This window comes from Puma concolor, chromosome A3 (genome assembly GCF_028749965.1).
Source record: "Puma concolor isolate L17-30 chromosome A3, mPumCon1.1.hap2, whole genome shotgun sequence".
NCBI classification, from domain to species: domain Eukaryota; kingdom Metazoa; phylum Chordata; class Mammalia; order Carnivora; family Felidae; genus Puma; species Puma concolor.
This window is the reverse complement of record NC_141669.1, coordinates 97,004,464-97,021,124: the sequence shown is the minus strand read 5'-3', so window position 1 is coordinate 97,021,124 and position 16,661 is coordinate 97,004,464. Positions and strand designations below refer to the sequence as shown.

Sequence of the window (16,661 nt, the reverse complement as noted above, 5' to 3'; positions counted from 1 at the left end):
AGCCAAGGCTGAGCACCTGGGTGGGCTGCCCCCCATCCTCCCCCATCTTTGGGCTCCTGAGAAGCCTCAGGGCACAGGGCTGCTGGGAAATGTTGGGCAAAGTGGCTCCCGTAGGGGAGGCGGGCTTGGGGCCCCCTGCCTTAGCCTTCTGCTCAGTCCTGCCCAAGTCAAATCGTGCCAATTCCTCTCATTTAAGTCAACTGTCTTAACTACTTACACATGAACAGATTCTTTTAATTTTTTCTTTATTTTTTAAACTAAAAAAGTAGGACATGCTGATGCCAGAAAAATAATTCCAAAAATATAAAACAGTATAAAATAAAAAGTGGAAGTCCCTCTTTATTCACTAATCCCCATCCAAAATCCTGTAATTCCACCTCCAGAAGTAACTGTTGCTAGCCATATTTAAAATATATATATTTTATATTATATAAGTGATCTTTTTAATTAAGTAGACTTCATATCCAATGCCGAGCCCAATGTGGGGCTTGAACTCACCACCCTCAGATCAAGATCTAAGCTGAGATCAAGAGTTGGACGCTTAACCAACTGAGCTACCCAAGTGCCCCATAAGTGCAATTTTATATAATGCAAGTATATCTATATATGTTTATTATTACATATATTTATATATCTATAAATATAGAGAGATCTATAAATTTTATATCCATATGTATTTATACCTATATATATTTTGACATCTATTTGCCTGTCCAGAGACATACATGATTTTGCTTAACTTTACAAAAATGATGTTGCACAATTCTTTACACAGTTTGCTTTTGCTACTTAAGATATATCTATCAGGATGGGGTCCCAAAATTTAAAAATAATAAGACATTTTATAGATCTATTTTCTTTTTTTTAAGTCTATTTACTTATTTATTTATTTTGAGAGAGACAGAGAGCGTGAGCAGGGGACAAGCAGAGAGAGAGGGAGAATCCTGAGCAGGCTCCTTGAGGTCAGCACAGAGCCCAACTTGGGGCTCAAACTCATGAAATGGGAGATCATAACCCAAGCTGAAATCAAGAGTTGGACGTTTAACTGACTGAGCCACTTAGACGCCCCTTATAGATCTTTTTTTTTCTTTATTAAAACCATGGTATTACTAAGCCTAGTATTTATATCTTTACAGAAATAAGCTCCCAGGGCCCTCCCTGCCATACTCAGCATCCCGTGTTCCAAGTTTACATCCACAGAATGAAATTACGGGGGCCTAAGTGTTTTCTTTCTGAATGATTATGATAGAATGAGAGATTTGTTCAAATTATGAATACTCAATTTTTGTCCTCTGAGGATTCAAAATTTTGACCCCTCTATTATCTCCATGGCTCTGGATTATTTTTTATAGGAGTCTCTTTTATTTTATTTTTATAATGTTTATTTTTGAGAGAGAGAGAGAGAGAGAGAGACAGAATGTGAGAAGTAGAGAGAGAGGGAGACACAGAATCCTAAGTAGGCTCCAGGCTCTGAGCTGTCAGCACAGAGCCCAACGTGGGGCTCGAACTCATGAACTGTGAGATCATGACCTGAGCCAAAGTCGGACACTTAACCTACTGAGCCACCCAGGCTCCCAGAGTCTCTTTTATTTTTAATAGCACTTGTGTGAAACAGAAGACAGATACAGCCTTAGGAATAAGGTGTGTCTGTGTGCCCTGCCTTTCTTTCTTCCAAACACTCAAAACAAATTGCTTAAAAATATTGACAAAAAGGGGCTAGGCAATATATTTTTCATTTTTAGATTTGCCCTCCAGGATCCACCAAAAATACACACCAAGCTGTATTCTCTCAAACAGCAGATCTCAAACCTTAACGCAAGAGAATCCCTGGGAGCTTGTGAAGGATGCAGATTTCCAGGCTTCCTGAATCCCATTCCCCTGGATGGGGCTGGGGATGGATATTTCTCACAAGCTGTCTAGTACTTTTTAAGCCCACAGGCATTTGATTGAAAGGCTGCTCCATGGCTCTGCCACAGACTGGGTGGGAATCTCTCCTGATGGTACCTATTCTACTTTCTTCTCATTTAGAAGAAAAGAAGGGTGGAAAGAATGCATAAGAAATGGTTTGTGATTTTTCCATTAAAAGCAGAGTCCAAATCTTATGCACATCTGAGGGATTCTTCTGGGTCTGTCTTTAAAGGCTTGACCCCCGAAGTTTACCGGTTGACCTGTCGTCCTGCAGTTACCCTGGGGTAGTGTAACTGGTTTGAGAAGCAGCCGGTGACTGTTTCAATTTCAGCTGAAGTTCCTTATAAAACTAGCCAGTCTGGGAGGTCATTTGTCTCTGATCCAGAGGCAGTGGTTTCGTTATTCTTGGCTTACACTGAACTTGGAAGGGAACTGAAGCATCAGGTAAAAACAATCTACACCTACGCAGCATGAAAAAAAAAATACAGTTCTATACACCGGTGCAGATGGATTCCACAGGAACAAGCATCCGTTTACCTGAAGTTCAAGGACAGGCAATGATGACCTGTGAGGGATTATTTTCAGAGGGTTATTGCCTGCGGGGGAGAATTGGCACAAGGGAGCCTTGGTGGGGGAGCGGGTTCAGGAAATGTTCTAAGTCATGATCTGGAACCCATGTAGGGTATATGCTTAAGCTGTGTGCATTTTATGGTATGTATATTATGATACCTGAATACTTTTATTTTTTTTTACTTTTATTTACTTATTTAAAACAATTTTTAATGTTTATTTATTTGAGAGACAGAGATAGAGCATGAGTAGGGAAAGGGCAGAGAGAGGGAGACACAGAGTCTGAAGCAGGCTCCAGGCTCTGAGCTGTCAGCACAGAGCCCAATGCGGGGCTCGAACCCACGAACCGCAAGATCATGACCTGAGCTTAAGTTGGATGCCTAACCGACTGAGCCACCCAGGGGCCCCTATTTATTTATTAAATAGGCTCCATGTCCACCATGGAGACCAACGCAGGGCTTGAAGTCACGACCCTGGGATCAACACCTGAACTGGGATCTCGAGTTCAATCAACTAAGCCACCCAGGCACCCCACTAAATATTTTTTTGAAAAATAAATAGCTGTGAATATGACAGTGTTCCACTAGGAAAACAAAATCTACAGTTATACCCATGTAGCAAGTCAAAATTACCAAACAGTTGTGCAAAAGGAAAATAAAAAATTGGAAACTATAATAAAATAAGCAGTTTCTTTTAACTCTCATTGTAAACTGAACACTTAACATAGCATAAGCCCCACCTTGCAGACAAGGTGTTCTCAAATGCCTCAGGATGTGAAGTGTGGACTCACACACACACGAGTGATTATTTTGTGTTCTTCAAAATGCTGACAGGAAGTGTCTAAAGGAGTTTTACTGGCTTTTTGAGAAAGATAGCTAATAAGAATGGGGAGGGAAACATGTGGTCAGGCTTTCCTGGATGAAGTTGGGGTTCCATCCAAATCTGGGTGCTGCGTGCATGCAGGGTGACACGTGTACAGGTGAAGAGCAGCGGGTCAATGCTGTAGTTTACCAAGGTTAGGCAGTGACAGGAAGCCTGGGTGGTTGTCTCCAGACACATGGAGGGGTGCTATACCTGAGGACTATTCCAGAAACATTCCATGGAAGAGTTTCCTCCTTTCATTCCGTCATCTGCCAACATTTGGCCTTATTGTGTTTAAAGGTTTTCTGTGAGGGGCATCTGCCTGGCTCATTTGGTAGAACATATGACTCTTGACCTCAGGATCATGAGTTCAAGCCCCTCATTGGGTGTAGAGCTTACTTAAAAAAAAAAAAAAACACGTAAAAAGGTTTTCTGTGAACATCCAGTGGTCTTTCCTCTTTCTTGGGCCATATCTCCCTGTGTTATGGTGCAGCCATGGTGAGCACCTCACACAGCAAGTGGCTTTTCTGGTTTTCTCATTTCTTCCTTTCTTTCCTTCTCAACTGGTGGTTTGTCTGACACACTGGCACTGTTTCGTGTTACAAGCTACAACCTTGTTCTGTTGTGGAAACTGCTTTATCAGGCTGGGTGCTGTGGGCGAGGGGAGGGCTGGAGAACTAGAAAGAAGGCAGAAGGGTCTAGAAGCTGCTGGCTGTCTGGGCACAGATAAGGCCCTGCTCCCTGGCTGATGTTAAGAGCTCTCCTGGGCTGAGCATCAGTGAATGTGGTCATGGGAGGCTTTTAACTCTTTGTTATAAAGGCAGAGCTGGGAGACAGATGAATCACTTCTGGGCCCCCGCATCCAGCCCAAAGTCTTTGCACAGCACTGAAACTGGAATGTTGATAAGGAGGTAAAAACAGGGGCTGTGTGTGGTGATTCCCAGCACCCAGCCCTGGGTGAGGAGGTGCCTGGCTCACTCCTGGAAGAGCGAAGGCCTCAGCACATCCTTGGTCGATGCCTCTCTTTCTAAGCAAGCTAATCCTTAGACTGAATATCAGGGCCTGGAATTTTCTCCCTATGGCTCCCTGCACAAAAATGTGAGATCGAATACAAACAGATTAAGAAATAAAAGGCAAAAGCTACCTGAGGATTGATGATGATCCTGATGGTGAAAGGTAAGTAGCACATTAGCTATTTTAGTTGCTGCTCCTAACAAAATTCAGTTGGAAGGGGGGTGCCTCTGAAGACTAGGAGACAACACATAGGACAAAAATAACTGTTTTCCTTGGAAGAGGAGCCCACTGGGGTCTGTCTTCCTCCCCCAGTGCTGACACAGGACTTAGCAGTCTGCTCTCCTCCCCACCCCCGCAAACTCCAAAGTGTTCCTGTTGAAGAAGAGGGACTTCCTTGACCCAAGAAGGAAGCTTTCCTCTCCTTCTTGCTGAGAAGCCATCACCTGGGGAGTGGGGGTGGGGGATCCACCAGGGCAAAGGTGCTATCAGACTGGGGAAGAGAATTCCCCATTTTTCATCATGGGTGGTGACTGGCTGCTTGGGGATCTTTGTTTTTACTTCAATACCCTCTTTACTCTGAAATCTGTCAAAATGAGTATTAACTAAAATGTCCTTTCTATGTGCCACTGGAGTGATCTCTCTCTCTCCCCTGCCCTGTTTCTTCCTCTCACTGCAGGTGTTAGGAGAATTTCTAGGGAATTGCCAGTTCCTGGTTTCTCCTCCCTGCTCCCTCCCGGACACCTCTCCCTTTACCAGATTACACAATTCCTTGTGCCTGTGGCAATCTCCCCCTGAGCTGGTGTTGTGTTCATTCCCTAGCCCAATTAGTTTCAAGTTCTCTCTTTCACTTTTATTTTTCCTATTTACACTAGAAAAAGCTATTTGAGTATCTTCCCCAGTTAGCTGAATGAAGGCACGTACTCAGCTCCTAATGTTCCATTCCTGTGTCTCTGAATGTTTGAGGGAGGTAACACCACTGGAGAATTCCCCACACACACTCCAGCCTGGATGAACTTACATAGTTTTAAATTCTTCTCAGTACCTGGGAACCAAAGCATAAAGACAACCACACCGGCATCATAGGGAAGGTGCTCTGTGTCTGGGAATATGTCGAGCTGAGAACAGGTCTGAGTAAATGACATGACCAAGAAGCAGAAAAGTCTTCCAGTCTCCTTGAGTGAAATGGTCCCTCTGTGGAAAGGAAGCCAGCCACTTTTGAAGGCTTGCTTTGTTTTTTGCTGTGACCCTGCTGTCCCCATGTGATGTCTGGGTTCATCTTAGAGACTGTGGGCTAGGTGATCACCCACGTGGCTCCAAGGTTGGTGACACACTTAGACTCTGTGGGTGCTCTCAGACCGAGGAGTGGAGAAACTTCCTTCCTCTTCACCTGCCTACATGTCTGCATCTAGGTTCCTTAACATGACCAGATTCCATGGAGACAGTCACCCAGACAGACCCCTGGTGTCCAGGTGATCCTTTTTTGTTTTCAGCCCCATCGCAAAGGCTGTATCTCAGGTCTATTTATCTGCCATCCTGCCCGCAGACCTAGGGAGGCACCTGGAAACCCTCGCAGGAAGGGTGGGTGGTTCTGAGACCACTAGGTGTTCTCTCTAAATGGGCACCTTTTTGCAGGGCTGTGGGCAGGTCCAGACTCCAGGACAGATACCACCCTAAGTAGGTGAGGGTGGGAGCAGAACTGGGGGCAGGGAAATGGGGGAACTAGGGCTTCCTCCTCATGGGGGGTAGGGGCAGGCTGATGCTCCCTGCGGAAGGCCAGGGTCTTCCTCCCGAGGTTGGCTGGGGATCCTCAGGCTGCCTCACTCAGGGACAGTGCCAGCCGCCCCTCCCCCCTCCCCCCTCCTCCCTCCCCTCCTCCCTTCAGCAACAGCATTGGGTTGGATCCAGCGCGATTGGGAGTGAAGTGTGAGCCGAGCCAGCGCGGGGAGCCGGGACACCCTCGTGAGCCAAGTGCCTCCAGAGAGTCCGGTTCCAGGTCCAGAGGCTGGAGCGCGGGGGATCCCCACAAGGGGGCGGAGGGAAACCCAGGAGGCCCGCGGGAGGAGGCGCGGCTAGCGGCTGGGCGCGCGCAGCTTGAGCGCACTCGCGGCGTCTCCGCTCCGGGCAGACAGTGGGGAGGGGGCTGAAGAGACCCCCTCTGTTTCTCCGAAGTTTCGGGCGATTCCTTCTGCCCGGAGACCCGCCTCCCGGCGGCGTGCTCCCCACGAGGGGGCCTTCTGCGCCGCCCCCTCCCTCCCCCTGGCACCGCACGGCCGAAGGATCGCGCACGGGGCTCCCTCCCCAGCTCAGTCTCCTCCCCACGCGCCCCCTCTCCGCCGCGCCGGCCAGCGCGGGCTGCGTCCCCGGCACTGCCCCCCGCCCGCTTCCGAGCCTGAGCCGCCGCGCCGCCGCAGGCTGCGGGAGCTGCGCCGCCCGTGCTCCCGGCGCGCTCCGGCCCCGCTCGGCCCCGGCTCCCCGCTCCCCGCGCGCGGACCATGGAGTGAGGGAGCGGGCGGTCCCGCGACGCGCTCCCGCAGCCGGCGAGGCCGGAGCCAGCCCGGGTGGCCTCGCCAGCCCGCGGAGTTGGCCAGCGGCGGGCCCTCCTCCCGCCGGTCCTTCCCCGCTCCTCCTCCTCGGCCGCCGCCGCCCCCGCCTCCCGGCCGCCCCCGCCGCCCCCGCCGCGCCGCCGCCCGAGGCCGAGCGCGGACGCCGAGCGTGGGAGCCATGGCGCGCGAGGAGGAGAGGGACCCCGAGCGCCGGGAGGCGGCGGCGCGGGCCAGCGGCGAGGAGGAGGAGGAGGAGGGCGAGGAGGGACTGAGCGACAGCGACGACGAGGACGAAGACGACGAGCCCGGCAGCGGCAGGGAAGAGGAAGAGGAGGCGGCGGCGGCGGCCAGGCGGGAGCGCAGCGAGGACGCGCGGCTGCAGCGCGCAGGGGTGCCTCCCGCCGCCGTCCCCGCCGCGGCCGCCCGCGACAGGAGCGGCCGCCGCCAGCCGGGGCCCCCGCCGGGGCCGCTGCCTTGCCGCCCGAGGATGCCGTCGCCCGACGACGAGGACCGCGAGCGTCGCCGGAGCCGCCGGAGGGACCTTCTGCTGAGCCAGCTCTGCTTCCTGGCCTTGGTGGCGCTGCTGCTCTGGTCGCTGTCGAGCATGCAAGAGCATAATGGTGAGTGCTCGCGGCTCGCCCCGAGTGGGCGCTGCGGCTCCGGCAGCTCGGGGCTCCCGGGCCGGGCGTGGGGCGAGCAGGCTGGCCGGCAGGAAGGGGTGCCGGGCACGAGGACTCGCCCTGCCCCTCGGAGGGGCTCGGGAGGAGGGGGCCCTAGAGGCCAGGACCGCGCAGTGGAGTCGCGGCCGGCACGCGGGGGCGCCTGGCTGGCCCTGGGGACCCTTACCTGTGCCTCTTGGCTCTCTGTCCTTCTTACCCACCGGCAGGAGGGACTAGTGGCGGAGGGGGTGGGGGCTGTTGCCCTAAAGAAGTCCCCCAAGGCCAGCAATGAAGTTGTCCCGGTACGATTTGGTACCTGTACAGGTAACCACCTGTACACCTTCGGCTTGTTGAGGGCACGAAGGGGGCTGGTTGACTGGTGAAACACATAATTTCCCAGTGTTCCCCATATGGAACAGGCGGTCTGGACCAGGCAGAAAGCTCCGTACCCGCTTTTCTAGAACAGGTGCCGGGAACTCCGGGTAGGAAAAGTGTTGGCCGCCTGGCTAGGGTTTAGGAATGGACTTGTTCTCTTTCACTGACCACTCACTGGGAAGACTGATCCCTTCTGGGCGCTTGCAGCTTTGGAAGAAATGATTTAGATTGTGCAGCCCCGTCACGCTGCATTCTGCTCTCATGGTGCCGTGCAGTGGGTCTGCCCTTTCCCCACAACTTTTGTCTTATTTGTCCTTGGCCTTTCTTGAGCTGAAATAGACCTTGTGGAGAAATGTGCTCAGAACAGTTGTCCACTGAAAACAGTTTGGACCCTGGGGGGCAGCTGTCTAAATAACGGAGGGAAAGACTTGGAAGAAAAAGAATGTTGTAAAAACGGTTTTATATCCCAGCAGTTCAAGTGGCATGGTTCGTGGGAAAACAGCCGTAAAAATGGTTGTGAGAAAAAGAAAAAGCCGTTACAAGTATGTGCCTTGGTGTTAAGAAAGATGTAGCTCTAATACAAGGCGTTATGAAGTGCAGCACGAAAGCACTTTGATAGTGATGGTGAAGGGTGGCATCGGTTACAAAGGGGATGTCCCCCAGATTGGCTCGTCTCGTGCTTCGTGGGGAAAGCAGGTGGTCCCTCTTGGTTCAAGTCTTAGCAGATCTCTTGACAGACTTCATCTTATATGGTAATACGAGGGAGTCGGTCCCAGTCTTCACTGGAGCCGTCGGGACTCCAGAGCTCTCTCCTTTTCTCTTGAATCCCAGATTATCTGGTGAAGGGGAGTGTGCCAGGGAGGGAAGCTGGACTTCTCTTAAAGGGCAGTGTCGGACCTTCCAAAAGCAGTGACTGACTGATTCTCTCGAAAAGGGTTTTCATTAACCCCCTTTTAATCTTGCTGATTTTTGTGAGTGCAAAGCCAGTCTGTACTTGATGCCACCTTTGGTAAGGGCTCTTCTAAGTCAATTACATGCCGGCCATGTTTCCTACATGCTGGGGCTCTGGGAGTTCTAGAGTGCCCATCACTTCCAGGATGTAAGGGGCATTTTTCTGGATGGCCAATGTGGCCCATATAGTTAAGTCCATCGATGGCTGGGGGCCGCCTGGGGCTCTGGGAAAGCCGGGGTGTTCAGGAGGAAGGGGGTGGAAGACACTCTGCAAACTAGAAACCTGGTGACTAGAATGTCATTTTGAAATGGTTTCCCTAGCAGTGACATTTCTTTTCAGGTGCCACCAACTCCGACTTTGTTCCATAGCACAGCCCTTTCCCTGGTCTCTTCCCTTGATCTCTGTCCTCCCATATTCTCTCTGTTTCTCTCTCCTTCCATAAATGCAAGCTTTCAGAAGACCCCCACCTCAGCAACTGAAGATCACCGTGAAAATCCAGCAGTGTGAAGGGGGATGCCATCCAGCCCCCAAATGGCACGCCAGTTGTAATTCTGTCTCGAATCACCTTTTCTTCAAGTAGATACTCATGATTTCATTACGTGATACCTTGCTGATTCACAGCCAGGCCCAGGTGTTTTGTGTGTGTGTGTGTGTGTGTGTGTGTGTGTGTGTGTGTGTGTGTGTGTGTGTGTGTGTTTTAGATCATATTTAAGATATTAATGTGTGTGAATCTGCAAGTGGTTATTTAGCTTGGGGGGGTTGTCCTTTGGCATACTTAAGCTTTAGAATAGTGACTTTTTACCCTGGAAACTTGGGTGCTAACTCTACTTAAGTGTCTTTTCAGTATGGATAAAAAGTTTGGAGTTTGGCCTTGTTTCAAAGACCCTGTGTCTGCGAGAGGCTGAGTGATTCACTTAAGGTCACACAGCAATTGAGGAGTAGAGGGAGGACCTAACCCAAGGTGGCCTGACTCTTTGATCCCACCTCTGTTTCCTGGTATTCATGCCACCATCTGGGTGCAGCTTTGTAATATTTATATAATCACATGGGGGGTACCTTCCTAATGATCCAAGGAGAATATAGTTTTTAATTCACCTTGAAAACCACACCGTGATTACAATGTAACTTCTCAGAAGCCTGTTTTCTTAACACATATCGATTTTTCTTTTTTTATAAAAAGGACTGTTCTTTTACCAAACCAAAATAGGGATGTGTGGCAGTTGTGTTATATAGTGTTGTGTAACACTTCTGATGGTGTGGAACCTGAGCTCCCTTTCCTGACATCTAACCAAACTCCAGTATTGACTCCTTTCTGCTGAGATGGGACACAAGCATTATTAAATACAAGTTGGGGAAGGGTTACTGCTGGAATCAAGAAAAATGTGAATCCTCACAATAACCAGAGCAGGAGTAACAACTGGTGGATGGGCTTGTACGTGCCAAGCACTGAGCTCAGTACGCTTTATGTGCATTGCCTCATTCAGTAGCTGCACACCATCTTCACAGACGCTTGAGCTTTCAGCGGTAGAGGAAGCAAGGGCTTCCTCTTCAGGAAGGGAAACAAGGGCTCTTCAGTCCTAGCTAGGGCTCTATGGTTGCTGATAAAGATCACGTTTTTTTTTTTTTTTTTAATTAAAAAAATAATTTATTTATTTAATTTACATCCAAATTAGTTAGCTTATACCGCAACAATGATTAATGATTTCAGGAGTAGATTCCTTAATGCCCCTTACCTATTTAGCCCATCCCCTCTCCCGCCTCCCACCACAACCCCTCCGGTAACCCTGTCTTTGTTCTCCATATTTAAGAGTCTCTTCTGTTTTGTCTCCCTCCCTGTTTTTATATTATTTTTGCCTCCATTCCCTTATGTTCATCTGTTTTGTATCTTAAAGATTGCATTTTTGATCTGTTTTCAAAGCCAATTGAAGTAAGGTGTCAGATTGGCTAAATGAGGGTTTTCTTTTCTTGTTTCTGCAGTGAGAATGGATTACTTTTGTATGCTTTGAGTGGTCTGAAAATGTTTAGTTTTTCTCTGAAGTGAGGAACCTGGTCATCTTTTTCCAGAAGTGGTACGAATAAAGCCCAGAGGTTCTAGCTTAGGAGTGATGATAGACATCCCCTCTAGAAAGTTCCTAGGTAGGTGAGTAATGAATAAGAAAAAAAATATGTAATATATATAGCTCAAAGTTTACATATATATTCTGGCCCAGTTACTGTTTCTAATAATGGATCTCCTCAAAACATAGTGGTGTAGAACTACTGTTTTATGTTTTTGCTCATGGATACTTTGGGTCAGGAGTTTGGACAGGGTATTCTGGGATGGCTTATCTCTGCTCCACATCTGGGGCTCAGCTGGAAAGATTGAAAGGCTGGGTGACTTGACAGCTGGGTCTGCAGTCATCTGGAGGCAACATCACTCCCATGTCTGGGGTTGAGGCCAGCTGTTGGCTGGACTCTCAGCTGGGCATTTACCCAGAACACCTATGTATGGCCTCTCCATATGGCTTCTCCATGTGCCTTAGTTTGAACTTCCTCAGAACACAGCAGCTGGGTTCCAAGAGGATAAAGTGGACGTACACAGCATTTATGTCTTAGCCTCAGAAGTCATGTGGTATGACTTCCACTGTTTTCTTTTGGCCAAAGCATTGGCAGTTGTCATCCTAAGTTCAAAAAGGGGGGACATAGATGTCACCACTTACTCAGTGGAGGAGTGTCAGGTTATATTGTAAGGAGAGCAGGTGGGCATGTATATTGTGGCTAGCTTTGGAAAACCAGGGATCCAAGGGATAATAACTTAGAGACAGAGACATTTCCCAAGGAGGTAAATGGTGAATGATAAATATACACATATTTGAAATACCTTCCAATCATGAAAACATGGCAGCCCATCTTAAGTTAGGTGTGGGGTCCACAGGTGGTATCTGAAAAGAGGGCTGTGTGGGTACTTGAACTGCACATTTCAGTTGCCAAGCTGAGAGCCTATCTTTAGCTTTTCGACCTCCCCTTCCTCAGAGGACAATGGCCACGACCTCTCGATCTCTCGTGTGGTTTACGGGGACGCCTTGCTGGATTCTTCTGCCTGGATATCCTCCCTTCCTGCCCTCCCTTCCATGCTTCACTACACTGGTCTTTCTAATGCTCCTCAAAAGGGTGACATTTCTTCTGGCCCCAGACCTGTCACACATGCCAGTTCCACATTTACCAATCACAGCTCGTTCATCTTTCACTTCCGGGCCTAAGATCTACCCAACCAGACTAGGTCCTCCCATTTTGCTCCTTGAGCTATTTTCTCTTCATAGCATTTATCACAGTTGGCAATTATGTATTTGTTTGGTTGTGATTTGAGTAACCTGTCCTCTTCACCACATTCTAATAAACTCCAGGAGGTCAGGGACCCTCTGACCTTTGCTCACCTTTGTCATCTGGATCAACTGCCCTTAGTAGATGCTCAAAAGACACTTGTTAAGTAAAGAAGCTGCTTTGATTTCTGAACTACAGTACCTGTGATAAAAACTAGCGACTGCATGTCAGGAGCTCAATTACTGGCATGCGTTTTAATCTCACGATTTAGAATTCTTCCTCCCCTCCCCCATCCATCAAAGTCAGTGTTGTTACCCATTTTTCATGGGCTAACACACAAGGTGAGTACCTTGCTTTGTGTCACTTCATTAAATGGCAGGATTTGATCCCAAGCCCACTTGTATCCAAGCGGCATGCCCCTGCATTGCCTAGCTCCAGCTGAGGAGGACACGAATAGAAAATGGGAATCACACTGCCTTTTTCAGTCGACTGGGGAGAGTAAAGGAGTAACAGAAGGTTGCTTTCATAGAAGCAGTATTTTAGAAACACATCGCTTTTCAACCTTTTCTATTTTCTGCCTAAACATATATAGATGTGTCTCTCCTGGCTTTTCTTAGCTGCTCATCAACCCAGATTTTTCTTAAAGATTTCCTTTACTTGCAAGCCTTGAATCCTTGTGGGAAGATTTTTTTTTAATACCCTGGAGGGTTGGCAAAGCCAAAAGAATTGCAAAACCAGCCATTTGCTGAGAATTCCAGGGCTTGGTGGAAGTTGGCTGATAGGACAGGATTTTGGCAACTCTCTTTTTCCTCAAGGAGATTACTTTTCCTTGAGCTAAATATATGTTTTTGGAGGGAATAATAGTACAGTGGCTCTTGTATTGGGGAGACTGAGGTACAGAAAGTTCATAAGATGTCCTTGAAGTCACATAGCAAATGAGTGGTACTTCCAGAAGGTAATTCAAGTTTTTCTGCTCTTTTCCTGCCCTCAGTTTCTGGAGGGCTTGTTTGGCAATGACTTTTGTTTGTCTTTGCAACAGTTTGAAACATGGTTTTATCCTGTAGGGTTTGAGAATTTGACGTATTAAGGGATACAGTGGAAGAAGGTTTTCTCTAGTGAAACGTGGTGGTTGCCATCCAGGCAGTTTTAATCACAGAGTTGTGAGTTCTAAGACATGGAAGATATCTTCCAGACTCTCTCCTGTGGATACAGGTGCACCAGTCCTGTCCTCATTCTCATCCCTGGGGGCTTCACCTCCCTTACCAGTTTTCCCACTCCCACCTTTCCCTTGTGAAACAGTCTTCAGTGGCACCTCTTGAATGAGTTTCTGCCTGGACCCTGCCGGTATAAGACCCAAGGACCTCCGTTCATTCATCCAATTAATATTTGGCAGGCTTTTTACTAGTTGTTGGGGTGACAGCAGTGTCTGAGATGGATACCCAGAATATTGTCCTCATGGTGGCTTAGACTTTAGTGGGAAGAGAGGCGTCAAACAGCTAATTTTCAAGAATTCTAGGAGAGGCGAATGAGAGAGACAGCATGGCGTGAGGAGGTGTTGGTAGTAAGGAGAAGCTGGAACCCGGAAAATCGAAGGAATTAGGTTGGTAATGAATGGGGAACAAAAAACAAATGTATAAAAATTGGGCAAAGGATACTGACAGGCAGTTGACAAAGCAGTTGCAAATGACCAGTAGATAGCAGTAAAAATCCTCAACCTCAATAATAATCAGGGAAATCTCATTTTAAAAATGATGAAATACATTTTTAAATATCAGGTTGGCAAAAATGAAAATGCAGGATAATGTCAAGTATTAACACAGGTGCAGGAGAGATAGCTTCTCTCATTTACTGCAGGTGAGGGTATAAATTGGGTCCCCAAACATGGTGGGGAACTGCAAGGTGATAAGGTTTTAGGCACAGACCCCAAATGAAACCTTGGCTAATAAAATTTTTTTTTTTTTTTACTGTTTATTTTTGAGAGACAGAGAGAGCACAGGCAGGGGAGGAACAGAGAGAGAGGGAGACACAGAATCTGAAGCAGGCTCCAGGCTCTGAGCTGTCAACACAGAGCCTGACACAGGACTTGAACCCATAAACCATGAGATCATGACCTGAGCTGAAGTCAGATGCTTAATCGACAGCACCCCTGGTTCCCCAACCTTGCCTAACTTTCATGAGATGTATATATGGGGAATTGTGAATTTGAATGGCAGTGCATAGACATTTGACACTTGGATAGAAGCTCAGCTTTCCCAAGGGGAACTGGGTGGGCTCAGGTGGTTAAGCATCCACCTCTTGATTTAGGCTCAGGTCATGATCTCATGGTTTGTGGGTATGAGTCCCACTTTGGGCTCTGCACAGAGCCTGCTTGGGATTCTCTCTTCTCTCTCTTTCCCTCCCTTGCTCACATGCTCACTCTCTCTCTCTCTCTCTCTCTCTCTCTCTCCAAAAATAAACATTAAAAAAAAAACACAAACAAACTCAACTTTTCCTGGACACCTCTGTGATCGAGGAGCAGTCATGACCCTTTGAACTCTAGACTTCAAACATTGGAAGGTACGGGGAATAGGCCTTTGATATTTCTGGAGGTATTCAAACCAATATAAATTGCTTATCTAAATCATGAAATCTAGCCATTATTCCTTGTCCATCACTCTTCATTTCTAGGAGAATGAGAACAATTAAAGTCTGCTTCCCTGTTGACCTAGTTCAGAGGAATTTCACATTTGCAACTTTGTGTTTTTCTCTTCATGACTCCCTCTCTGCTTCTGCATTGTTTGACCTCAGCAAAAGTCATTTTCACTTGAGTGACAAACAGTACGCTCTGAACCCACAGGGAACAGGAAGTAACAAGCACATTTCTTGGGTAGGGTTTTGATGTAAGAACAAAGTGGGTGATGGGAAGCATGGGTGACCAGGAGAAAGGAAGTGCTGAAGGTTAACGTTGCTCAGTCAATAGCACCATCTTTAAGAAGGAACATTCACTTTTGGACATTTTGACTTTGATTACCGGTAGAACATCTGGGTGGAATATAGCTGATTGTCAAAAGTCAAGATCATAAGCAGTTGCTACAGATAAGTACCTGGGAAATAGTATGCATGAGGGTGAAAATTGTATCTTTGCTTGGCTCCTGGGTTTCCGTCTTCTCTGCACCTTGTAATCAGGAGGGAACTTTAAACTTTACTTATGTCTGGGTCTAGCCCTCCCCCCCCCGCAGAGATTCTGACATAATGTTCCTGGGTATAGCTTGGGTATTGGGATTTTTTTTTTTAAGGGAAGCAGATGGCTCTAGTGTGCAGCTAAGACTAGACACCACTGGATAGATCAGTGGTCAGTATTTATCACAGCCATGTCAGTGCTCTTTGTACCCGAGCTATGAAGCATGCTGGGCTTAATTTTTCTGTCCTAAATGTGAATGAATATTTGCTTAGTTTTCTAAGCCTTCACCACTAATTGAAGCCCAAACTTTCCTCCGATTGCCCTCACCTTCTTTGCCTATGTGCACTGCCATTAGATATTCTATCCAGTTCTCTTTTTTCAGAAGTCCTTCTCAGATTGTTCCAGCTTGTTCTAGTCTGGATAGGTTGCTTGTTAAATGTGCTGCCCAGCTGTCATCTTGAGATCTGCCTATAGCTTCATACTGCCCATGACTTCCCCCCCAACCCCCAGCTCTCCCTGTGTTGCAAGGAACCTGTATGCATTTCCTGCCCTGCTTGGTTTATCCCTTCATCTGTGGTACACGTTTCTGGGGATCACACACTCCAGGTGCCTCCTAAGACAGGGTGTGGAAACAAGAAAACAAAGGTTTGAGACATCGTAGATTTGAAAATAGGTTTGAAAATACATTAATTCGAGTCTCACACTTTGAAGATAGTTTGGCTGGAGGGGGAATTTATGTTGGAACTCAGTTTCCCCAGTTTTGAAGGCATTGCTCCTAAGGGTTACCCCTGAGAAGTCTGATGCTGTTCTAGTTCTTTTGTATGTTACCTGTTTCCTCCTGTCTCCCCCAAAAGCATGGGTGCTCTTTGTTCCTAATGTTCAGGCATATCAGTTAAATGGCTGGGGTGGTTCTGTTTTCATGTATTGTACTGGGAACTCACCTGGTTCTTTTCATCTGGAGGCTCATGTCCTTCAGATCTGGGAACTTGTGTGCATTCCTCCAACCCAAGCTCTCTCCCCTCTCTGGATTGTCTGTTACTGGGGTGTTTGACTTCCAAGATTGATATTCTGATTTTCTGATCTCTTCTCTCCCATTTTTCCCTCATCCTCCTGCTCTAATTTCTATAGGTTGCTGAACCACATCTTCTAGTTCTACTGAGGATTTCATTTCTGCTGTCGTATTTTTAGTTCCAAGAGCTCTTTTTCTCCCTCCTCTGAGAGTTATTTTTAGTAACATCCTGTTCTGCTTCATCAATACAGGATCATTGCTTATATCCTAAAGTGTGTGAATAGTAAGTAGTCTTTGGAATTTCCTTTTC

At 47.6% G+C, this 16,661-nt stretch overlaps 1 protein-coding gene across 4 annotated transcripts in view; it reads left to right on the top strand.

Moving 5' to 3' along the window:
* Positions 1 to 7,020: 7,020 nt before the first annotated feature.
* SLC24A3 (solute carrier family 24 member 3) overlaps positions 7,021 to 16,661 on the top strand; it is a 486,823-nt gene continuing 477,182 nt past the window's right edge. For 2 of the 4 annotated variants that reach the window (XM_086701592.1, XM_025931759.2), the window contains exon 1: positions 7,021 to 7,516. In XM_086701592.1, the coding sequence (XP_086557718.1) occupies positions 7,075 to 7,516 (442 nt within the window). In that variant the 5' untranslated portion in view covers positions 7,021 to 7,074. The remainder of the gene's footprint in view (positions 7,517 to 16,661) is intronic. The other 2 variants (XM_086701591.1, XM_086701590.1) reach the window with 1 other exon arrangement.